The 25,696-nt window shown below is 39.1% G+C and overlaps 1 protein-coding gene across 2 annotated transcripts; it reads right to left on the reverse strand.

The window, feature by feature from the left end:
- Positions 1–3,344: 3,344 nt before the first annotated feature.
- On the reverse strand, positions 3,345–25,299 carry LOC111564421 (RNA-binding protein, mRNA-processing factor 2a). Of its 2 annotated transcripts, XM_055009433.1 has the most exons (8): positions 24,838–25,296; positions 22,158–22,235; positions 19,804–19,842; positions 19,562–19,624; positions 16,917–17,067; positions 14,151–14,299; positions 5,868–5,940; positions 3,345–4,439 (listed from the first exon to the last, which is right to left on the reverse strand). In XM_055009433.1, exons 1-7 carry the CDS (start codon positions 25,105–25,107, stop codon positions 5,875–5,877), a joined length of 816 nt encoding a protein of 271 aa, XP_054865408.1. In that variant the 5' UTR covers positions 25,108–25,296; the 3' UTR covers positions 3,345–4,439; positions 5,868–5,874. The 2 variants fall into 2 exon arrangements, with proteins under 2 accessions (XP_054865408.1, XP_054865402.1); XM_055009427.1 differs by lacking the exons at positions 3,345–4,439; positions 5,868–5,940; positions 19,562–19,624; positions 19,804–19,842 and having other exon boundaries at positions 13,191–14,299; positions 24,838–25,299.
- Between the last annotated feature and the right edge of the window lie 397 nt (positions 25,300–25,696).

Raw genomic sequence — 25,696 nt, forward strand, 5'->3', positions numbered from 1 at the left:
ACACAAACCAGAAAAATACTGTAATCTGCTGTAAGATTGTACGGTAGCTTGCTGTTAATATTTTGTTCTTAAAAAACACGTGAATTTACAGTATTCAGATGTATTTACAAAGAACGGTATATTACTGTACAAAATATGCTGTATTTTTACAGCAATTTGTTACACTGCAGTGAATTTCGCTGGATTTTGGTTGATCTTTATGTGAATGTTCTAAAAGAAAATATTAGAAGTTTTACTGATATATATGGAATCACTTTAGATTTTAGGATTTTTTTTGGAAAGATTTTTACTCATTTTTTGAAAATATTTACAAGAATTTTCTTGCCAAATTTGGGGAATTTTTTTTTTTTTAAATAAAATTTTGACGGGAAATTTTTAAGGAATTATTGGAATTTTCTTCCTGGAGGTTTTGCAAATTTTCAGAAATTTGGGTAATTTTTTCAGACAAGGAAACAATATTTTTTGGTGCCTGTAAATGAAACAACAGGAGGGTTAAATAGTTTTAGTTTTTGCTGTGTAACATCTTGTTCTTTACTAATGTAGAGTCTGAGTCCTGCTGTTTCTAGATGATGTACCTAAACACAGAAATATTTCTGTTTCATTAAATAAATCAGCTGCTATCCCAGTGTTTGAGTCTTGGGTTCCTTCTGTTCTAACTTCAGTTAAAACTGAAGAGGCCTTTTGGAAACTGGAGCTAATTTCCTTCATTTTAACTCTTAAATATCCGTGGATGGCTGAGAATCTTCAGGCACTTATATCATCTCTCATTTGACTCTAATCCTGAAATAAACGGTTTTTTTTTGTTTTTTTTTTTAAAAGAATTTCTTGGTTCCTGAACCCACAGGTCCACTTGGAACATAACGGTTGTAAGTAGACTTTAGGATAAACACACAGAATGTATTAAAATTGCGTTTAATCCAGAACATACGGTCCTTTCTGCAGAGACAGGAGATGTTTAAGCAGCAGAGAAAAGGAAACGCTGTGCAGATCCTCATCTTCACGCTCTCTATTGATTTCATGTCAATCCAAATATTCTGTGTGAAAGTGAAGTTAAATGACCCGTTTCTGTCCACGAAGGGCGAACGGCTCAATCCTGACGGAATATCTGCTTCCTGGGAACCGTCTGTCTGCTGGTTTTAGAGCTTTTTTCACTTATTTCCTTTAAATCTGCAGATTATTTTTCTGATTCAGGTGAGAAAATGTCCATCAGTATTTCAGGGTGACGTGTTTAAACGTCTGGTTTGATCGAATCTGCTACCTGGAAACCATCTGTCTGCTGTTTTAAGAGCATTTAGGGCTATTTTTACTGGTATTTGCGCTATTCTGTTTTAATTTGTGGAATATTTTTGTGAATCAGTGCCAAAAAGGCCAATATTATTTCAGGATGACATCTTTAAACATCAGGTTTGATCATATCTGCTACCTGGAAACCATCTGTCTGGTGTTCTGTAATTTTTTTCTGTTTTAATTTGTTGATTATTTTTGCAATTTAGTTTTTTAAAAATGCCATTATTTTAGGTTGACGTCTTTAAATGTCTGGTTTGATCTGATCAAGAAACATTCAGCATATCTGCTTCTTGGGAACCGTCTGTTGTTTTTAGAACTATTTTCTTGTCATTTAAATTATTTCCTTTTAATTTCTCAATACTTTATTTTAAAAAGGTAATTATGTCAGAGGGATGCCTTCAAATGTCTGGTCTGACCAGAAAACATTCAACATTCCTGTTTCTTCTGAACAGTTTATGCTGGTTTAGAACTATTTTCACCTTATTTTGTTTTAATCTGTGGATTATTTTTGTCGATCTTGTCCAGAAAATGTCCTTCTGTATTTTAGGGTGATGTTTTTAAAAGTCTGGTTTGATCTGAACAAGAAACAGACAGCGTACTTGCTTCTTGAGAATCAGTTTTTATTTCAAGAACTATTTTCTTGTCATTTATATCATTTCTTTTTAATTAGTGGATTATTTTTCTGATTTTTTTTTATATAAAAGGCCGTTATTTCAGAAATGTCTGATTTGATTTTACTAAGAAACATGCAACATATTTGTTTTTAAAAGCATTTAGGGCTATTTTTACTGTTATTTACACTATTTTGTTTTAATTTGTGGATTATTTTTGTCATTCATTTCAAAAAAGGCCATCATTTTTTTTCTTTTTTTTTGTCTGCATTTGTTCTCATTGTTTAACTCCACAGAAGAGGTGTCAATATTGTATGAGATTGATGCATATTTTAGTCTTGCAGCCAAATATTTTTTGCAAAATATTTGGCTGCAAAAAAGGCCATCATTATTTCAGGGTGACGTCTTTAAATGTGGTTTGATGTGATTGAAACAAACACACCGTTTACAGCATAAATCACAGAAAAGCAGAAAATCCTCGTAGATGAGGATCTGCAATAAATACGTTAGAATAAAATCAGTTTGATTTTCATTTTTGATGGTCAGATAGTGTCTTGTCTGAAAAAAATCCAAAAATTCAAAAATTCAGCCAAAAAATTCCCCAAATTTCTGAAAATTTGCAAAACCTTCAGGAAGATAATTCCAAGAATTCCTTCAAAGTTTTATTTGAAGAAAATCCCCCAAATTCGGTAAGAAAATTCTTGTAAATATTTCCAAAAAATGAGTAAAAATCTTCCAAAAAAATCTGTAAAACTTCTAATATTTTCTTTAAGAACATTCACATAAAAATCAACCGAAATCCAGTGAAATTCACTGAATTTTGGTATTTTTTTGTGAATGTTCTTAAACATTTTTAAGTTTTCTTTTTTCCCACCAAAAAATGTTCAAATATTTTCCAAAAATGTTGAAACTGTGGACATCAGAAGTTTCACTGTGAAAATTTTTTTTTCCCCACATTTTCAAACTTTAAAACGGGTCAATTTTGACCCGCAGGACGACACGAGGGTTAAAGGTTTAACTTTCATGCTCATGTTGGAGTTTAAATTCACCAGAAGCATGTTTTTTCCTGTGTTTTATTAATAAAAGAAGACTTAATGTAGATGTGAAAACTGTAAATGTGGCCGTGATGAAGCCGTCTTGTGTCAGATGTTGTAAACTCAGCGTGTTGAACTTAATTATCCCAGCATGGCCACATGTTAACCAGTCGTACTGAAAACAGCCACTCAGGAGTCTCTGGAGGATCCTCACGCTCGGCTGAGCTTCTCACCGGCTCATGAGGGCAGAGAGTGGAGGTCAGAGCCACACATGATGCAAACAGACACTAATGCAGCGGTGCATTACAAATGAAAAGCTGAATTATTGATGCCAACATCTGATGTCCACAGTTCTGTGAGCGTTTAGCTTTGATTGGTCGCCGCAGCGATGAATGACAGATGCCCAGAGATATGCATTCACTTCTTTTATTCATAAGATGGGATTATTGTTTTTTTTTTTGTTTTACATCTTATGCACAGCAGATACAAAGACAAACATGTTTCTAAACCACAAACTAAATTCCTCCATCAGTCTAATCCTGCTTCCCATTTCAAAATGGCCCCCAAAAAGCAACCCTTCACGTTTGTAGTCCAGTTTCACATTCTGGAAAGATCGTTTTACAGCAATCTCATGTTAGCAGAATGGCACAAGCCACCTTCAGAATACTTCCGTTTATTTTTTTTATTTTATTTTGACAGATACCCACTTCCCCTTTAAACAAATTGCACTTTTTCTTCTTTAAAACTACTTCAACAGGATTATAGGATCAAAAATTAACACCAAAGAACACAAGAGACGACTAAACATCCAACTTATACAGGTTCATTATTTAGTTGCACAAAAATGCATAAATATACATTACGCAAAAAGAAGTACAAGAACATCTGTACTTTCCTTTTTTGCTCAAATAATGACAGACATTGATATGATCATCAGGACTGGGATTGTCAGAACGTCAGGGATGCATTCACAAGGTCCATGCGAGATAAGCCATTTACACAACAGCCTAGCGTCCACAGAGGTAAGACCAAGGTTCTACAGAAAACAAAACATGTCGCTGTCTAGGCCGAGAACACGGCAACACAAACACTAAGAAAATTAGGATACACAGAACTCTGCGTTCTAAATTCATGCCAAAAAGACTTGAACATGCAATGACTCTTAACGCTTCTAAACCCCCCAGAGCAGCGGCGACCCGAGGAAGGACTAGCTTAACAATGCGGCAATTTTCCCTCAGCAAGTATGATCCATGGAGTTTGAACGGGTTTTGCATGAGGCTTTTATTTTGAAGTGCTAAGATGGTACCGCAATAGTTGCCAAGGATGAGCTTAGATTGTCGACAGCAAGATGGTTTTAACTCAGACTCCCCCCAGAGACAATCGGGAGGAGATATAAATACTGTTTGTTTATAATAATGCACATCTGTCCATTAAATAAACCTGATTAAATTAATGAAGAGCTTGGCAAACCTCACTTCAGCTGGACAAAGGTGTGGTTTCCAGAGGCCTGGAGGGAAACGGGAGAAGAGAAACACCAGTTAGTCCAAACATGCCGCTTCATCTTTCATTTCAAACAAAGTGAGTTTTAAAAGGATAAAGCTGGCGTTATTCTGTCTGTGGTTTCCGTGGCCTCGGCTCCAAACCGACTCTAAACACGACTCGCATTCATAGTTCATTTAGAAAAATGACTCCAATTCCCTAAAACTGCAAGTTTTTAAACAGAAACCAAAGAGTAGTGGATTTACTGTGGACCAGATTAAAACATCTGATGACATTCAACGCTAGATTAGATCAGAGTCTACGGCAGAGAAATGAGCTTCATCACTGCTTTAAAAGGTCAATCTGCTGAAATCCAACATTTTTCTTTTACGAATTACCAAGAATATGCCAAAAACTACTTTGAAGTGATCGTACCGAGCATCCTAAAGCCCAACATTTACCAAAAACAGCATCCAGACTTCTTCTCTAGATGCCATTTTCCTTGTTGACGCTGTAAAAACTCACTCATGCATCAAATGTGAGTTAATTTGCAAATGAAAAGTGTCTGAGGAAAAAGGTGAGGCAGCACATTTCAAACACAGATGTTAATCCAAACGAAGAGTGACAGAAACCAGAAGAAAAAGAAAGTTTGCTAAAAATCCCAGTGTACAGATGTTTCAGGAGCTGAAAGCCTTTTTTAGATGACGGTTGGAGGCCGAGTTTGGGGAAGTCCTGATTAACCCTCCTGTTGTCCTCATTTACAGAAACCAAAAAATATTGTTTCGTTGTCTGAAAAAAATCCCAAAAAATCTGCAAAAAAAATCCCCCAAATTTCTGAAAATTTGCAAAACCTTCACGAAGAAAATTCCAATAATTCCTAACAGTTGTATTTTTAAAAAATTCCCCAAATTTGGCAAGAAAATTCTTGTAAATATTTTCAAAAAATGAGTAAAAATCTACCAAAAAAAATCCTAAAAATATCTAGTGATTCCATATATATCAGTAAAACTTCTAATATTTTCTTTAGGAACATTTACATTTAAAAAAAAAAAAAATCAATCAAAATCCAGTAAAATTCACTGGATGTTGGTTGATTTTTTGTGAATGTTCTTAAAGAAAATACTTTTTAAAAATTTTTTTCCACCAAAAAAATGTTCAAAGATTTCCCCAAAAATGTTGAAAATGTGGAATTTATAACTGTGAGAATATTTTTTTCCACATTTTCGAACTTTAAAATGGGTTAATTTTGACCCGCAGGACGACACGAGGGTTAATGTGTGGATCTTTTGACAGAATTCACTTCCAGCCTTCTCCTTTAAACACAAAATCAGTCTTTCAAGCATTTTCACTTCTGTAGTTTCCAGTTAAACATTGTGTTGGTTTGACAGCAGGTCAGAGGATGGTGGGTGGAGTGGACTAAAAGAAGAAAAACACGGTTTGACCAAAGGTTACTCACTAAATATCTAACAAAACTGCCGGGACTTCCATCCAGGCTGGGAAGTCTCAGAGGGAGTAGGGTACCAGCGCATCTAAAGAAACACAAACACAGTCATGTACACCAGAACCAGAAGACTTGAGATTTCATCCATTAACAGGTTTCCGTCTACGGGCCGGTGAGGAGGGCTGGCCCTTTAAGCCCCGCTCTCTGAAGCCGTGGGAATGTGGGTCACAGAACTCACTGAGGACAATAGTGGTGGAATAATTAAGGGACATGTGGAGAAGCTCTCCATGTGTTCAACATGTCCACACCTGTGACTGAACCAGAACCAGGTCTCTGCTCAGCTCAACAGTTGTTTCTGACATTTGCCGTGTCGGTCCAGCTGACGGGCCGCCGGTCATTTAGGGATCAGGGCGTTTTAGGGATCTATCATCAGAATGCAATTAGAAGGCCTGTTGTGCTGCTACCCGCTCAGCTTATGTTCCAACAGGAACGTGGACGGTAAGTTGGCACCTCCAGAGAAGCCCATCAGAGTCTGACAATTTCTCCAAGCAAATGCTTCACATTCCTCAGTCTCTGGTGTCCGACAGACGGCCGGTATCTGCCCACCTCGCTGCAGCACTCCCTGCTTTACAGGAGGAAGTTAGCCAACTATGAACTTTAAGTGACCCAACCACACAAATATTTTCCATTGCTATTGTTACCAGAAAGCCCCGCCCACTGCCAGCGTTTAGACTGTAGCGTAAACACTCTGCACCCATTCCTGCACCCGATTCTCCCACAGCTGATTAAGAATCCCATTTACAGCAGTCGCCATGTTCAGACTGAGTTTAGCAAACCAGATTCAAAATCAACCCTCGTGTTGTCCTCTATGTCCACTATGTTTATTAGCAGAGAAAACCCCTAAATGACCGTTTTTCAACTTGACATCCAATGACTTCCTAAAGTGATTCCAACATCAGAAAAAGTGAAACACTGCCTCCAAGATTGTATCTATTATATTTTAATTATTGTCATCAGTCATGCTCCTCGTGGGTGGGAGCAATGATTCAAAAGACGTGAGAAGATTACGATTGAGTTTTTGTTGTTGAATTCCATTGTACAGTATGTAGTTTTCCTCCAAAAAATGCATTTAAGGATACTTTCTGCACATTTCTGGTACCATGTCTTGCTAAAAATAATGTTACACCTATGCAGTACCATTAGCAGCAAAAATAGTGATGAACCTCTACTTCAGCAAAGAAGACAGTTAAAACGTGTGCAACGTATTAAAAACGAGTGGTGTCCCCTGATTAAATCCAGCTGTTCTGCCCTGTGAAGAGGGAAAACCCAGACATTCATAAAGTGTAATGCATGACAGGTTGTTTCTTCATGTAAAATAGATTTTGGGGTTTTGAAAATTCAATTAAACCACTTTATTTTAGAGGCTCAGTGGAGGGGAGCGTACAGGATCTGAAGACCACATGAGGGTTAAACTGATGTTAGGTCCAAAATGAAACTGATTTTAGACTCCATCGCCGGCAGCATGTTAACCCTCTGAACTCCAGGAGTTTCTGGGTATTTTACTCTATTTCTACTCACTGGGAGTTCATGTTTTACTGCAATATGAAATCCTGCACCTCCTGAAAACATCACAGCTGTGGCTAGAAGCAGAGACAACTCAAAAATAGAAAACAGCACAAAAAATACCAAAAAGTGGAACAAACGGAGGCTCTACAGATTATATTTTCCTGTTCACAAATTACACAGCCTGCAGTTAAACCTGGTTCAGGCCAAAAAGTAAATAAATAAATCCTTGAATGTTTGTCATGTGGCTGTATGGCTTCATGGGTTTGTCAGTTAGCGCAGAATTTTTAGCTTTTTTACGAGCCAATGGTTTATTTTTGATTAATTTTAAATGTGACTTTATTAAGTTCTTCCAACAGAACAGCAGGTTTGTTAAAGGAGTGTTCTGGTTTTACAGTGTCTGGCTCATTTTTATTTAATATTTTAGACACTTTTGCTGGTGAGTTTTGGGGTTCAGAGGATCACAGTCAGTCTTCTGTAAATAAACCTTGCACCTGTTCCTAGTCGGGATAAAACTTTACATGAAGGCAAAAAAACACATTTTATAATAATTCCTTCTTGAGTCCAGCTTCAGACTAAAAACACGGTGTTTTAGTGCAGCACTGAGAAAACAGCAGCAGGAGCTCCTTTAAAGAAAACCTTCAGTATCTTTCTCATCCACAAACCAAAAAGACGATAAAAACCCACAGAGGAATCTAAGAGAAGCGCCTGGAGGTCTCAGGTTTCACTGCATCATCTCCACTGTCCAGACGTTCTCCACATCTTTTATTAGAGGACGCTTCATAGCATTAAGACCTGGCATGAGATGAGCATCCAATAATAACTCAGACTGGACGCTGGTCGACTCCACACCTCTGCTGTTGTTGTAATACCTCAGGGGACCACAGGGGGACTTCAGGGAGACCTCAGGGGGACGATAGGAGACCACAGGGGGACCACAGGGGGACCACAGGGGGACGATAGGGGACCACAGGGGGACGATAGGAGACCACAGGGGGACAATAGGAGACCACAGGGGGACAATAGGAGACCACAGGGGGACCACAGGGGGACAATAGGAGACCACAGGGGGACAATAGGAGACCACAGGGGGACAATAGGAGACCACAGGGGGACAATAGGAGACCACAGGGGGACCACAGGGGGACAATAGGAGACCACAGGGGGACCACAGGGGGACAATAGGAGACCACAGGGGGACCACAGGGGGACAATAGGAGACCACAGGGGGACCACAGGGGGACCACAGGGGGACGATAGGGGACCACAGGGGGACCACAGGGGGACGATAGGGGACCACAGGGGGACGATAGAAGACCACAGGGGGACAATAGGAGACCACAGGGGGACAATAGGAGACCACAGGGGGACCACAGGGGGACAATAGGAGACCACAGGGGGACCACAGGGGGACAATAGGAGACCACAGGGGGACCACAGGGGGACAATAGGAGACCACAGGGGGACCACAGGGGGACGATAGGGGACCACAGGGACTGTTGTTCTGCTTTTAATTTGCTCATCTGGTTCTAGGATTACACATCATCCCTCAAACTCAACTTGTTGCAGCTGAATTGGACAAACAGTGAAATTAACCCTCGTGTCGTCCTGCAGGTCAAAACTGACCCGTTTTAAAGTTTGAAAATGTGGAAAAAATACAGATTTTCACAGTGAAACTTCTGATGTCCACATTTTTGGGAAATTTTTGAACATTTTTTGGCGGAACAAATAAATGTTGAAAATGTTTAAGAAAATTCACATAAAAATCAACCAAAATCCAGCGAATTTCACTGGATTTTGGTAGATTTTTTTTTGTGAATGTTCTTAAAGAAAATATTTGAAGTTTTACTGATATATATGGAATCACTTTAGATATTTTTAGGATTTTTTGGGAAGATTTTTGGTCATTTTTTGAAAATATTTACAAGAATTTTTTTGCCAAAATTGGGGGATTTTTTTAAAATAAAATTTTTAAGGGAAACTTTTAAGGAATTATTGGAATTTTCTTCCTGAAGGTTTTGTAAATTTTCAGAAATTTGGGGAATTTTTTTTCCTGAATTTTCTGGATTTTTTCAGACAAGGAAACAATATTTTTTGGTGCCCGTAAATGAAGACAACAGGAGGGTTAAAACACCTGCACACTGCTACTTTTAGAGAAATTAAGCTTTAAGTCAACCATGCATGCTGACAGGTGCTCGTTAATTCAGCGTCTCCGTTCAAACTTCCTGTAACATCAGAGCTGAACGTTCACTGAAGGCTACGAGAAGAGAAGAAGAAGAAGAACACACACCGGTTGGTCCCTCACCTGGGCGTGGAGGGCGGCAGCAGCGGCGGCGGCTGCTGGGTAAGTGAAGGCAGCGTGGGGGAGGCCGGGGGTCAGCTCCGTGGTGTACAGGGGGTACGGGGTCCAGGCATCTGGGGACGCTGGGATCAGTGCTGCCCCCGTCAGGTCATCTGGAGGAAACAAAGAGCTGACTGACCTGTCCGAGCATCAGCGAAGCATCAACACAGGCTGAAAATGTGGACTAAAACACGGAGAGGAGATGTTGCGTCATCGTTCAGTTTTACTACCGACTGCTGATGAACTGAATGAACGCTTTCTATTGCTGAAAGAAGAAGATTAATTACAGGAGGCTCATTCCATCTCAGATCATCATTCTGCTCAAACATCTCATTTACTTCAAACTATTATATCAAACGATCGGTATTTAACCCTTAGGTGCACGGCGTGGGTCAAGAGACACATTTTCCATTGAATTTGTGTCACTTTTGACCCATGTTGTGCATCAAAGAGTTAAAACAGTATCTGTGAAACTGTAAATAAGGGGTTTCAAATATGCGGTCCGTGGGCCAAAAGCGGTCCTCCAGAGGGTCCAAATCCGGCCCTCAAAGTGTAAAAATTCCTGAGAAGACATTAACTGCACATTGTAAATTAGTAAAACTATAAATTTAAAATCATTTCTAGACCATGACAAGTTGTTTGGATCAGAAAGTAAAATACTAGATTGTTCTTTTGTCATTTTGTGTCTCATTTTTGTAATATTTTGTCCGTTTGTTTTTTTTGTCTGAGTTTTGTCGTTTGTCTCATGTTTTTGTCATTTTGTTTCTCGTTTTTGTCTTGCTTGTGTTTTTCTCTTATTTTTGTCATTTTGTGTTTTGCTTTATTTGATGCTTTCTATTGTTTTGTGTTTTTGTCTTACTTGCGTCGTTGGTCTACTTTTTTGTTGTTTTGTTGTTCACCTTTTGTCATTTTTTGGTTTGTTTGTGACAAATTTTTTGTCTCACTTTTGTTGTTTGTCCATTTTTTTGTCGCTTCGTAATTTTTTTGTCAAATTTTTTTGTCTCTTTTTTGTTTTGTCTGGTATCGCTTGTCTCGTTTTTTTGTCATTTTGTGTCTCGTTTGTTGTTTTGCATCTGATTTTTGTAATATTTTGTCTGACTTTTGTCATTTTCTTAAAATCATTAAGTAAAATACTACATCATTCAGTTCCAGATAGCTGTGACTAAATGTTGTGTTCCTTTGTAGACACTCTGTGATCTGGAAGTTGTAATGTGGAAATGATAAACTGAGGCTGAATGTTGGTGAAATTGAACTTATTTTTCTTAAGAAATTTCAGGTTGTTCATGATGTTTTGTAAAAAGATAATTCCTTAAATGTGAACATTTTCAGAATCTACTTTTTTTGCACTGAAACAAAGGAACCGTTGTGGTTATTTCTAGGTTCTTCTGCTGTGGTTTTACTGGTCCGGTCCACTGGAGATCAGGCTGGACTGAATGTGGAACCTGGACTAAGAGTTTGACTCTCCTGCTTTAGATCCAAACATCAAATACTTTCCTATATAGTTTTAGTTAAAATTTCCCATCGACCCACTTTCAGCACATTTTTTCACGTTTGGACGTCAGGAACCATGAAGCATAAAAGACTGAAATAGTCAGCTTTTTACTGTGAACGTCATTAATCCAGAATCGACAATATTAGACTAGCAGATCATCTGTGATTATGGATGAAGAACTGAAGCCTTCATGAAAAGTACCAGATTTGACCATCCACTGATAACGCAGAAGAAAACCAACGATATTTTTTGAACTAAATGCAGACAAAGGTCAGAATAATCAAAAATGAAACCGATAGAATAGTTTTATTATGAAGCGCTTGTTCGCAAACAGTGAATAAAGTTAATAATTAGACCATTTGATCTACTTGTCCAACATTGGGGTCTGAATCAGTTTCACAGTGATTATTCTAACAGTTTAATCTCTCAATCTTTTTTTTTTTTTTTTTTTAAATAAAACTTTTCAGGGAAACTTTCAAGGAATTTTCTTCCTGAAGGTTTTGCACTTTCATTTTCAGACAAGGAAACACTATTTTTTGGTGCCAATAAATGAGGACAACAGGAGGGTTAATAATTTTTTAGTTGATGTCGTCCAAAAGTGGCTTCAGATGTCAAAGTGCAATAAAAATGTGCTGAAAGCGGGGTGATTGGGCAGTTTTTTAAAAAGTCTTTCATAAATCAACTAAAATTTCACAAATATCTGGATGAATATCAAAATTTTATATATTTGCTATAAATTTCAGCCAAATCAAAGATGTCTGAGGAGAAACTGATGGTTTGAGCTGGAACAACTCTAGAGGAGCCGTCGGACCAGATTTAGCTTCCCTTTATTTCTACGTAGAACAGTCAAGACGCATTCATCACAGACACAAAAGTCCTGCCGGTTTGACGAGAACTAACCCACTTCTGTTTGGAACCGTGAGAGGAAAAGATGCTGTTTAGATTCTGTAACTGTAAGTAAAACGTTTAATAATACAAAATCTGGTCTGATTCAACAGCGTCGTCAACAAGCAGCCGTCCGAACCGAACAAACCTGTTAACCCCATCAGAACCTCCTCAGCCTGACAGAAGCAGAGAACCGAGATGACACATGCATGTGGAGGTGAGTTAGTCCTTCGTTTGTTAGATATCGCCTCGGAACGCTTGAACGCCGCGACGTTCTGAGATTAATGAAGAACCAGGCGACTGAGGTGAGAGTGGATGAGAGCCTAGGAGTGGTGCAGCCGTAGAACTTACATGGGTCCCGTGCAATGAAGTGAGCTCCTAGAGCGGGGTGGATATTTGTGGGGTTCGGTGTGGCCATCAGCTTACTCTTTGCCATCTTCGTGTTGGCTTTAGCAAACTCTAAGCGCAGGGTCTGGGGGCTTTCGGGGTCAAAACGGATTCCCTGGGGGGAGAGACGGAGGAGGGAGGAAGGGGGAGATAGTATAGTAAGGGAGGTGGGCTGAGTCTGAGGGTTTATCTCAGGCGTCTCACACGGCCTCCTGTCCTCACAGTTTCATATTCAGGATGCATCTTCCCAGCTTGTTGGGCGTTAAAAAGCAAAATAACCCCCCCCCCAAAACACCCCTGCTCCTCCTGACTGCTTTTATTGAACCAATAAAAGCTTCAAAAATGAAACAGGATTTCTGCAGATATCAACCCAGTCAAATTTAATGCTTTTTAATGCTAGACTGTAAAAATCTTAATGCCATGACCGAGAACTCAAACAACAAATTACACGGATTTGTTTTTTTAAAAGATGATTTTTATATGAAAACTGTCCCTACATTTCACTATTTCTGAATCTGGAAACCACCCCTGACCACCAACAGGCTGCAGTCATTCTCTGAAATCCACCTTTTTGAGCCATGTTTGCTGGAATTAGGTGGACGATAGAAGACCACAGGGGGACAATAGGAGACCACAGGGGGACAATAGGAGACCACAGGGGGACCACAGGGGGACAATAGGAGACCACAGGGGGACCACAGGGGGACAATAGGAGACCACAGGGGGACCACAGGGGGACAATAGGAGACCACAGGGGGACCACAGGGGGACAATAGGAGACCACAGGGGGACCACAGGGGGACGATAGGGGACCACAGGGACTGTTGTTCTGCTTTTAATTTGCTCATCTGGTTCTAGGATTACACATCATCCCTCAAACTCAACTTGTTGCAGCTGAATTGGACAAACAGTGAAATTAACCCTCGTGTCGTCCTGCAGGTCAAAACTGACCCGTTTTAAAGTTTGAAAATGTGGAAAAAATACAGATTTTCACAGTGAAACTTCTGATGTCCACATTTTTGGGAAATTTTTGAACATTTTTTGGCGGAACAAATAAATGTTGAAAATGTTTAAGAAAATTCACATAAAAATCAACCAAAATCCAGCGAATTTCACTGGATTTTGGTAGATTTTTTTTTGTGAATGTTCTTAAAGAAAATATTTGAAGTTTTACTGATATATATGGAATCACTTTAGATATTTTTAGGATTTTTTGGGAAGATTTTTGGTCATTTTTTGAAAATATTTACAAGAATTTTTTTGCCAAAATTGGGGGATTTTTTTAAAATAAAATTTTTAAGGGAAACTTTTAAGGAATTATTGGAATTTTCTTCCTGAAGGTTTTGTAAATTTTCAGAAATTTGGGGAATTTTTTTTCCTGAATTTTCTGGATTTTTTCAGACAAGGAAACAATATTTTTTGGTGCCCGTAAATGAAGACAACAGGAGGGTTAAAACACCTGCACACTGCTACTTTTAGAGAAATTAAGCTTTAAGTCAACCATGCATGCTGACAGGTGCTCGTTAATTCAGCGTCTCCGTTCAAACTTCCTGTAACATCAGAGCTGAACGTTCACTGAAGGCTACGAGAAGAGAAGAAGAAGAAGAACACACACCGGTTGGTCCCTCACCTGGGCGTGGAGGGCGGCAGCAGCGGCGGCGGCTGCTGGGTAAGTGAAGGCAGCGTGGGGGAGGCCGGGGGTCAGCTCCGTGGTGTACAGGGGGTACGGGGTCCAGGCATCTGGGGACGCTGGGATCAGTGCTGCCCCCGTCAGGTCATCTGGAGGAAACAAAGAGCTGACTGACCTGTCCGAGCATCAGCGAAGCATCAACACAGGCTGAAAATGTGGACTAAAACACGGAGAGGAGATGTTGCGTCATCGTTCAGTTTTACTACCGACTGCTGATGAACTGAATGAACGCTTTCTATTGCTGAAAGAAGAAGATTAATTACAGGAGGCTCATTCCATCTCAGATCATCATTCTGCTCAAACATCTCATTTACTTCAAACTATTATATCAAACGATCGGTATTTAACCCTTAGGTGCACGGCGTGGGTCAAGAGACACATTTTCCATTGAATTTGTGTCACTTTTGACCCATGTTGTGCATCAAAGAGTTAAAACAGTATCTGTGAAACTGTAAATAAGGGGTTTCAAATATGCGGTCCGTGGGCCAAAAGCGGTCCTCCAGAGGGTCCAAATCCGGCCCTCAAAGTGTAAAAATTCCTGAGAAGACATTAACTGCACATTGTAAATTAGTAAAACTATAAATTTAAAATCATTTCTAGACCATGACAAGTTGTTTGGATCCGAAAGTAAAATACTAGATTGTTCTTTTGTCATTTTGTGTCTCATTTTTGTAATATTTTGTCCGTTTGTTGTTTTTTTTGTCTGAGTTTTGTCGTTTGTCTCATGTTTTTGTCATTTTGTTTCTCGTTTTTGTCTTGCTTGTGTTTTTCTCTTATTTTTGTCATTTTGTGTTTTGCTTTATTTGATGCTTTCTATTGTTTTGTGTTTTTGTCTTACTTGCGTCGTTAGTCTACTTTTTTGTTGTTTTGTTGTTCACCTTTTGTCATTTTTTGGTTTGTTTGTGACAAATTTTTTGTCTCACTTTTGTTGTTTGTCCATTTTTTTGTCGCTTCGTAATTTTTTTGTCAAATTTTTTTGTCTCTTTTTTGTTTTGTCTGGTATCGCTTGTCTCGTTTTTTGTCATTTTGTGTCTCGTTTGTTGTTTTGCATCTGATTTTTGTAATATTTTGTCTGACTTTTGTCATTTTCTTAAAATCATTAAGTAAAATACTACATCATTCAGTTCCAGATAGCTGTGACTAAATGTTGTGTTCCTTTGTAGACACTCTGTGATCTGGAAGTTGTAATGTGGAAATGATAAACTGAGGCTGAATGTTGGTGAAATTGAACTTATTTTTCTTAAGAAATTTCAGGTTGTTCATGATGTTTTGTAAAAAGATAATTCCTTAAATGTGAACATTTTCAGAATCTACTTTTTTTGCACTGAAACAAAGGAACCGTTGTGGTTATTTCTAGGTTCTTCTGCTGTGGTTTTACTGGTCCGGTCCACTGGAGATCAGGCTGGACTGAATGTGGAACCTGGACTAAGAGTTTGACTCTCCTGCTTTAGATCCAAACATCAAATACTTTCCTATATAGTTTTAGTTAAAATTTCCCATCGACCCACTTTCAGCACATTTTTTCACGTTTGGACGTCAGGAACCATGAAGCATAAAAGACTGAAATAGTCAGCTTTTTACTGTGAACGTCATTAATCCAGAATCGACAATATTAGACTAGCAGATCATCTGTGATTATGGATGAAGAACTGAAGCCTTCATGAAAAGTACCAGATTTGACCATCCACTGATAACGCAGAAGAAAACCAACGATATTTTTTGAACTAAATGCAGACAAAGGTCAGAATAATCAAAAATGAAACCGATAGAATAGTTTTATTATGAAGCGCTTGTTCGCAAACAGTGAATAAAGTTAATAATTAGACCATTTGATCTACTTGTCCAACATTGGGGTCTGAATCAGTTTCACAGTGATTATTCTAACAGTTTAATCTCTCAATCTTTTTTTTTTTTTTTTTTTAAATAAAACTTTTCAGGGAAACTTTCAAGGAATTTTCTTCCTGAAGGTTTTGCACTTTCATTTTCAGACAAGGAAACACTATTTTTTGGTGCCAATAAATGAGGACAACAGGAGGGTTAATAATTTTTTAGTTGATGTCGTCCAAAAGTGGCTTCAGATGTCAAAGTGCAATAAAAATGTGCTGAAAGCGGGGTGATTGGGCAGTTTTTTAAAAAGTCTTTCATAAATCAACTAAAATTTCACAAATATCTGGATGAATATCAAAATTTTATATATTTGCTATAAATTTCAGCCAAATCAAAGATGTCTGAGGAGAAACTGATGGTTTGAGCTGGAACAACTCTAGAGGAGCCGTCGGACCAGATTTAGCTTCCCTTTATTTCTACGTAGAACAGTCAAGACGCATTCATCACAGACACAAAAGTCCTGCCGGTTTGACGAGAACTAACCCACTTCTGTTTGGAACCGTGAGAGGAAAAGATGCTGTTTAGATTCTGTAACTGTAAGTAAAACGTTTAATAATACAAAATCTGGTCTGATTCAACAGCGTCGTCAACAAGCAGCCGTCCGAACCGAACAAACCTGTTAACCCCATCAGAACCTCCTCAGCCTGACAGAAGCAGAGAACCGAGATGACACATGCATGTGGAGGTGAGTTAGTCCTTCGTTTGTTAGATATCGCCTCGGAACGCTTGAACGCCGCGACGTTCTGAGATTAATGAAGAACCAGGCGACTGAGGTGAGAGTGGATGAGAGCCTAGGAGTGGTGCAGCCGTAGAACTTACATGGGTCCCGTGCAATGAAGTGAGCTCCTAGAGCGGGGTGGATATTTGTGGGGTTCGGTGTGGCCATCAGCTTACTCTTTGCCATCTTCGTGTTGGCTTTAGCAAACTCTAAGCGCAGGGTCTGGGGGCTTTCGGGGTCAAAACGGATTCCCTGGGGGGAGAGACGGAGGAGGGAGGAAGGGGGAGATAGTATAGTAAGGGAGGTGGGCTGAGTCTGAGGGTTTATCTCAGGCGTCTCACACGGCCTCCTGTCCTCACAGTTTCATATTCAGGATGCATCTTCCCAGCTTGTTGGGCGTTAAAAAGCAAAATAACCCCCCCCCAAAACACCCCTGCTCCTCCTGACTGCTTTTATTGAACCAATAAAAGCTTCAAAAATGAAACAGGATTTCTGCAGATATCAACCAGTCAAATTTAATGCTTTTTAATGCTAGACTGTAAAAATCTTAATGCCATGACCGAGAACTCAAACAACAAATTACACGGATTTGTTTTTTTAAAAGATGATTTTTATATGAAAACTGTCCCTACATTTCACTATTTCTGAATCTGGAAACCACCCCTGACCACCAACAGGCTGCAGTCATTCTCTGAAATCCACCTTTTTGAGCCATGTTTGCTGGAATTAGGTAAACGACACAAAACGACAAAAACGAGATGCCGAGTGACAAAAACGAGACACACAATGACAAAAACGAAACACAAAGTGACAAAAATGAGACACAAAATGACAAAAACCAGACACAAAGTGACAAAAATGAGACACAAAATGACAAAAACGAGACACAAAATGAAAAAAACAGACACAAGGTGACAAAAACGAGACACAAAGTGACAAAAACAAGACAAAACGACAAAAAAAACTACCCCTGACCACCAACAGGCTGTAGTCATTCTCTGAAATCCACCTTTTTGAGCCATTTTTGCTGGAATTCACATTTCCCCTTTTCCCAGCTCTCCTCCACCTGGTCCAGCCTGCCAGACACTTTAAAAACATGCAGTTTTTGGCAATTGTACCCGACTAGCCGGAACAACTATCACAATGCTTCAGCATGTTTACACAGATGTACATATCTGACGAACCGCAGTCTATAATTATATATTATTATATTATTATTGTCAAATATTTAATTGAAACTGCAGAAAGAATTTTTAATGCCACTGAGAATCCAATGTAATGATTTTTAATGTCATTTAAGGCCTTAATTTTCACAAAATCAACTTAATGACTATTAATGCTTTTTAATGCCCTGCAGAAACCCTGTGAAAAAGGAAAAGAAAAAAAAAAGAGGGGCTGAAGGATGCACTCGGAATACTTCAACACACCGCATCCCCTTTATTCCTCATCCAACAGGAGGAAGAGGAGGAGACGAGGAAGAAGAGGAGGCCACCAGTGAGGCTCTGAGCATCATCTTAAACCCTGCTGTGTTCTGGTGCCCTAAGCGTTGTGCCCACATGCAGGTGAGTAGTCTCTGGTGTGTGTGTTTCTGTGTGTTTCTGTGTGTGACTGCTGGTGGAAGGCTATGACAGAGAAGTGTTAGATTCTGCCAACGTGGGCTACTGTGACAGCTAGATGTGTCCAGATCAACACTACACATGTGGCTAGAGAGAATTACAGTAAAAAGCAGTGATATGCAAAATGAGGAGGCTATTCCAGACTAGAAGGATGTGTATCAAGGTCAAAGTAAACTACCGTAAAGGCTACGGGATTCTGGCCTCTTTCCAAAAATGGCCCTGCCATTGAATTATAGAAGACAAAATGGGTTGGCTTTGAGAAATTTAAGTAGAGAGAAATAGTTTTTTCCCCCAATCATTCTTTTTTCTTCAGGTTTCAACAACAACAACAAAAAGGTTAGAACAAGTCTAGTAATTAACCCTCGTGTTGTCCTGCAGGTCAAAATTGATCCATTTTAAAGTTTTAGGGTTGTTCTTGGAGGATTTTCACTATTTGTTTTATATTTACAAGAATTTTCTTGCCAAATTTTGAGGATTCTTTCAAATAAAACTTTTAAGGGAAACCTTTAAGGAATTATTGGAATTTTCTTCCTGAAGGTTTCGCAAATTCAAAGTTTGAAAATGTGGGGAAAAAAAAAAAAAAAATTCACAGTGAAACTTCTGATGTCCACATTTTCAACATTTTCAACATTTTTGGGAAATCTCTGAACATTTTTTGGTGGGGAAAAAAGAAATGCTAAAAATGTTTCTTAAGAACATTCACATAAAAAATCAACCGAAATCCAGTGAATTTTGCTGGATTTTGGTTGATTTTTATGTGAATGTTCTTAAAGAAAATATTAAGTTTTACAGATATATATGGAATCACTTTAGATATTTTTAGGATATTTTGGAAGATTTTTACTCATTTTTTTGAAAATATTTTCTTGCCAAATTTTGGGGATTTTTTTAAAATAAAACTTTTAAGGAATTATTGGAGTTTTCTTCCTGAAGGTTTTGCAAATTTTCAGAAATTTTGGGGAATTTTTTTGCAGAATTTTTGCATTTTTTTCAGACAAGGAAACAATATTTTTTAGTGCCCGTAAATGAGGACAACAGGAGGGTTAAAAGATTTTATAAAAGAGGGGGAAATAACCTGACAGTAAAAGACTCAGTGAGGAGATGAACAGGAGAAATAATTCCATGCTTACATTTAGTGCATTTTTAGCAGCTTCAGCTCCAGATCGACTGTCGAAGGTTACAAACCCGACAGGCTGCAGGACAGAAGGAAGAAAACACACTGAGACAGCAGACACACAGAAAACCTTGGGTTTTATAGTTCAAATCAAAGAAAACTGGATCTTTTTTTTTTTTTTTTACATTTTTCAAGTTACAGAGATCCAGCTCTGCCTGGTGTTAAATACGGCATTAAAACACTGATGAAGGATCTCACCTGTTTTGATGTTAACTTAATCAGTGACCCTTCATAACCCTGTGGGGAAGAAAGATAGCCAATTATCCACCCTGCAGTCACATGCAGGAAGTCAGGCATGAACGCCTCGACATATGAAGAGAAACCTGGCAGGAGGCTGCTCTGGTAAAACAAGGAACATGCTTCCCATGAACCATCTGTCCTCACAGCTAACAGAAGAACATGAATGTTCAGCTGGACAGGGAGGCTTCAAGCTGAGATTAACGTCCAAATAAAGCCTCAGGTTGGTTTAAAACAGCAGCAGGTTGTTAACCCTCGTGTCGTCCTGCGGGTCAAAAGTGACCTGTTTTAAAGTTTGAAAATGTGGGGGAAAAAAAAGTATTTTCACAGTGGAAAACTTCCACATTTTTGGGAAATTTTTGAAAATTTTTTTGGTGAGAAAAAAGAAATGTTTAAAAAAAAAATGTTTCTTTAGAACATTCACAGAAAAAAAATCAACCAAAATCCACTGAAATTCGCTATTAAAAGTTTTACTGATATATATGGAATCACTTTAGATATTTTTAGGATTTTTTTGGAGGATTTTCACTCTTTTTTTCAATATTTACAAGAATTTTCTTGCCAAATTTGGAGGATTTCTTAAAATAAAACTTTTAAGGGAAAATTTTAAGGAATTATTGTGGAAAAAAAAAATCACAATGAAACATCTGATGTCCACATTTTCGGGAAATTTTGGAACATTTTTTGGTGGGGAAAAAGAAATGTAAAAAATGCTTCTTAAGAACTTTCACAAAAAAAAATAAATCAACCAAAATCCAGCAAATTTCGCTGAAGTTTTACTGATATATATGAAATCACTTTAGATATTTTTAGGATTTTTTTGGAAGGTTTTCACTCATTTTTTGAAAATATTTACAAGAATTTTCTTACCAAATTTGAGGGATTTTTTTTTTTTTAAAATAAAACTTTTAAGGGAAACTTTTAAGGAATTATTGTAATTTTCTTCCAGAAGGTTTTGCAAATTTTCAGAAGTTTGTTGAATTTTTTTGCCGAATTTTTGGATTTTTTTCAGACAAGAAAACAGTATTTTTTGGTGCCCGTAAATGAGGACAACAGGAGGGTTAAATAATCAGTTACTGAGGAGTGGAGGGAGGTTTCCTGATAGATTAGATCTCTGCTGATCCTGATTTACAGCCGCGGAAAATTAAACAAATTTCAGTGGCCGTGATCCAAACCAGATTCAGCCTCAGTAGTTTAGAAACAAGGCGGCAGAACGGAGGTAATATTAAAAGATTTCCTCTGAAGAACAGAAAGCTGTGAACCAGTTTAACTCTGGATTTACACACCGGGTTCGTCCACCGCTGGAATAAAAGGAAACATCACAGTTCTAACAACCTGAAGCCTTTCACAATGTTAGGAGAGGAAATACAGATTTCCCTTCTCAGTGGGCGAGCCGGGTCACGGAGAAGATTTTTTGGCCAATCTCAGAGCTACTCATTTACACATTCCACAAGAGCATCCATGTGGAGGGACACGGCTTCCAATGTTAGTTAGGACACGGGAGGGAGGGAGTTTATGGAGCCGAGTCCAGGAAACAAGAGATGTACAATGATGTGGCCTAATTTCCATATATGCAAATATGTGGACTGGATTAAAGGACGAGCAAAAGGAAATAAACCTTCTACTGTTAGCATCAAACGCTAAAACGGAAGAGCTAATATTAATCCTCCTGTTGTCTTCATTTACGGGCACCAAATGGCTGAAAAAAAAAATCCAAAAAGTCAGCAAAAAAATTCCCCAGACTTCTGAAAATCTGCAAAACCTTCAGGAAGAAAATCTCAAAAATTCTTTAAAAGTTTCCTTTAAAAGTTTTATTTAAAAATAATCCCCCAAATTTGGCAAGAAAATTCTTGTAAATATTTTCAAAAAAATGAGCAAAAATCTCCGAAAAAATTCCTAAAAATACTAAAAATGACATTTATCAGTAAAAATTTTTACTATTTTCTTTAACAACATTCACACAAAAAAATTGTGTGAATGTTGTTAAAAAAACACTTAACATTTCTTTCCACCAAAAAATGTTCAAAAATGTCTCAAAAATGTTGAACATGTGGACATCAGAAGTTTCACTGAAAATAAAAATTTTTCCACAAGTCACCTGAACAACAGATGCTTCAACATCGAAAAATAAAGGTTCAGCTCCTCCATGAGCAGAAAGTCCTTTTTACAAACTCTTTCCTGGATTTATTTCAGCACAGCAGTGTCCACAAATCAAGTCTTTTTCATTTATTCACCTTTAAATTCCTCCCTGAGCTCCACAATCACTAAACAAACATCATCCTAGTTCTGGAGAAATATGAGATGTTGAAACTCACCTTAAAAGGTCTGAAGAGCAGGTAAAGTTCTCGTGGTTTGATATCCACCGGCAGGCCGCTGACAAACAGGGTTCGTACCTGCAGACAGAGTTCAGAATACTCTGAATTATTATTAAAATTTGGCGTTCTGTAAATAAATTCACCTCTCAACCCTCGTTAACTAGCAGTTACAGAAATTATTAAACATTCAGGGCATGATGTGGCGAAAACAAGAAGAGAAATCAGCAGGGAACAGATTTATAGGTGAAGGTTTGTGGATTTTCTTTTTTAAAAAGGACCAAATAAGTGTGAAAAACAGGGAGAGCTAAGTGTGACCTGAGCTGGATGTGAAGCGACCTTCAAAGATCATCATTTAACACAATTATTAATGAGTAGAAAAGACCAAAAGCTCAAGTTCAAGAGTAAAATAAGAGCGAATATTCCAGCAAACAGTGTAATTTTATTATTTAAAGGTCAGAAAAACCTAAAATTGGGCAGTAACGTAAAAATAAAAGGCTAGAAAACATTATCAGATCTATCGGGTTGGAAATTGCTGCTTTGAGGATTAAAAACACCACATTCATCCCGTGCTGCCATTTAAACAGAACGTCCTGCCCCAGACAGAGAACATGAGACGTTCTTCAACCCTCAGGTCCTCATCAAGGCCTGATGGATCCTGGTGGAGCTTCCTGGATCCGGGCCTGCAGGATCCAGGCCTGGTGGGTCCTGGCGGAGCCTCCTCATCCAGGCCTGGCGGAGCCTCCTCATCCAGGCCTGGCGGAGCCTCCTCATCCAGGCCTGGCGGAGCCTCCTCATCCAGGCCTGGCGGAGCCTCCTCATCCAGGCCTGGCGGAGCCTCCTCATCCAGGCCGGGGCTGTTTGTGGCTGGGGGGGATAAACATTGCGGTGCGGGGCCCATTAGTTCCAGCCGGTGGGGAGGCCCTCGGTACAATGGGGGCTGCCAGAGGAACAGCGCTGGACAACAGCGCTCAGCGTGACACCATTTCCTTCCTCTGACCCGTGGCCCCAACCTGCCGGCCCTCCGGCATGTTTCAGGTGCTGCTCAGCAGCGATGCAGCGGCTGAAAGCTGCTCAGCTGGACGCTCTGGAGATGTTTTAATTCCCCCTCATCATTCTGAAGCTGTGGAGACGTCTGAGCCCAACTTTAAAGATCCACATGGTGTTAAGCCTCCTGTTGTCCTCATTTACGGGCAACAAAAAATATTGTTTCCTTGTCTGAAAAAAATCCCAAAATTCTGCAAAAAATTCCCCAAAATTTCTGAAAATTTGCAAAACCTTCAGGAAGAAAATACCAATAATTCATTGTAAGTTTTGTTTTTAAAAAAATCCCCCAAATTTGGCAAGAAAATATTTTCAACAAATGAGTAAAAATATTCCAAAATATGCTAAAAAATCTAAAGTGATTCCATATATATCAGTAAAACGTCTAATATTTTCTTTAAGAACATTCACATAAAATCAAACAAAATCCAGTGAAATTCATTGGATTTTGTTTGTTTTTATGAATGTTCTTAAGAAACATTTTTAACATTTCTTTTTTTTTCCACAAAAAAAGTTCAAAGTTTTCCCAAAAATGTTGAAAATGTGGACATCAGAAGTTTCACTGTGAACATATATATTTTTCCCCACATTTTCAAACTTTAAAATGGGTCAATTTTGACCCACAGGACGACATGATGGTTAAATTACCACTGAAGGAGCCTCGTTAGTTTGTTTGCTCTTAATAAAGAAGGAGAGAAAAAAAGAATCTAATAGAAGCTGGGCTGAGAAAAGTCAAAGAGACAATGGGAACAATGGAGGAGCAACACCAGGCCGGTGCTCCCCTCAGTGAGGAGTCATTAAGGAGGAAATACAGCCGGCCACACGCAGAAAATACATAGAAATAGAAACTAATGCTATCTGGATTTTATCTTTAAGATTTAAACTGACAAATTACAGAACTGGAGCAGGACAGACTTTTATTTTCAGCTTCAGAAATCTGATGGGTTGGAGAGATGATGTCAGGTTTTACCTCCTGGATTCAATGTGGATGTTTAGGACTATAAAATCAAATAACTAAAATATTTCACAAATTCCAGCCCTGGAGTTTGAATTGAATGTATTTTCCTATAATCCAGACTCTCTGCTTATTTTATTCAGATGTTTTTTTTTTTTGTTTTTTTTAAATATAAAATGTGTTTTGGGGGGATTTGACAGCTTTGGTGCTCATAAAAACTCTGCAGTATGAGTCCTATAAAACGCTTTTCATATGATTTATAAGATTTTAAGTAATAAAAAAATGAATTTTCAGTAAAAGGTGTTTTAAAGGAGGAAAGAGCAGCTTTGTGTTCCGATTGTTAGCAGCTAAACACTCGTAAATTTAAACAGAGGCTCATTCTCAAGAAGCAGGAACACAAAAATAAACGTTAAAGTGTTAAATAAAAAGAACACTTCGGAATATTTTCCCAAACGTGTTTTAAACCTGCTAGCTGAGAGGCTCCGCAGGAGGTGCGCCTTTCCTCTAATTGCGCATTCACTGCTCCGCTTTTAAAAACGACTCAGAGCGCAAAGGTCAGGACAGAAAAGAGAACTTTTAACGAACACAACTTAGAAAACAGAGAACGTTTGGCCAGAAATGAGAGTTTTGAGTGAAGGGCAAAGAGAAAGTAGGAAGTAGAAGTCAAAGTTTGGCTGAACTCACCTCCTCCTCGATTGAAACGTTGTTGTTCGGCTCTGCCTCTGTCTTCAGGCTCATGGTTTCGGTCTGAGCTGCTGCTGCTGAAGCTGCTGCTGAACAAACTATCAGGTTCTTCCTCGTCGAGTGAAATTTCCCCCAAGTGCGTCTGAAGCTGCAGTGGAAGTCCTGGTGGCGCCGGAGCTTGAGGAGAGAAGATGTGCCGAGGTGAGGTCGTGCGTTGGACGAGGAGGAATCCGAGCAGAGTTTGGCAGCAGGACTGCGAGAGAGAATCATTCATAAAAGGAGGAAAAATAGGAAGAAAGAAAAAAGGAAACACAAGACACAGCCGCTAAAAAACTAAAGGTGAGAAGGTGGATTAGTGCTCCGTGTGTGAAGGTGAGTAGATGGGGGAAGAAGTGCGCGTAAAAAAACAGAAAGCCTCTGCGCTCACATCAATGCCCTCAGCTGTGGGACTGGAGGAAGAACAAGTAAACTTCTCCCTCATTGGAGCTCTCTCTCTCTCTCTCTCTCTCTCTCTCTCTCTCTCTCTCTCTCTCTCTCTCTCTCTCTCTCAGTGACCTCCTCCACCCCTCCATCATCATCATCCTCCTCCTTTCAATTAGGTCATCAATTATGGTGCTGTGCCACAATCAGCGCAAATCCGCCTCAGCTGCTGGAAACCCGGGCCTGGAGCTGCTAGACCCGGGCCTGGAGCTTGGAAACCCGGGCCTGGAGCTGGTAGACCCGGGCCTGGAGCTGGAAACCCGGGCCTGGAGCTGGTAGACCTGGTCCTGGAGGTGCTAGACCCGGGCCTGGAGCTGGAAACCTGGGCCTGGAGCTGCTAGACCCGGGCCTGGAGCTGGTAGACCCGGGCCTGGAGCTG

The sequence above is a fragment of the Amphiprion ocellaris genome, chromosome 1 (genome assembly GCF_022539595.1).
Source record: "Amphiprion ocellaris isolate individual 3 ecotype Okinawa chromosome 1, ASM2253959v1, whole genome shotgun sequence".
Taxonomy (NCBI): Eukaryota; Metazoa; Chordata; class Actinopteri; family Pomacentridae; genus Amphiprion; species Amphiprion ocellaris.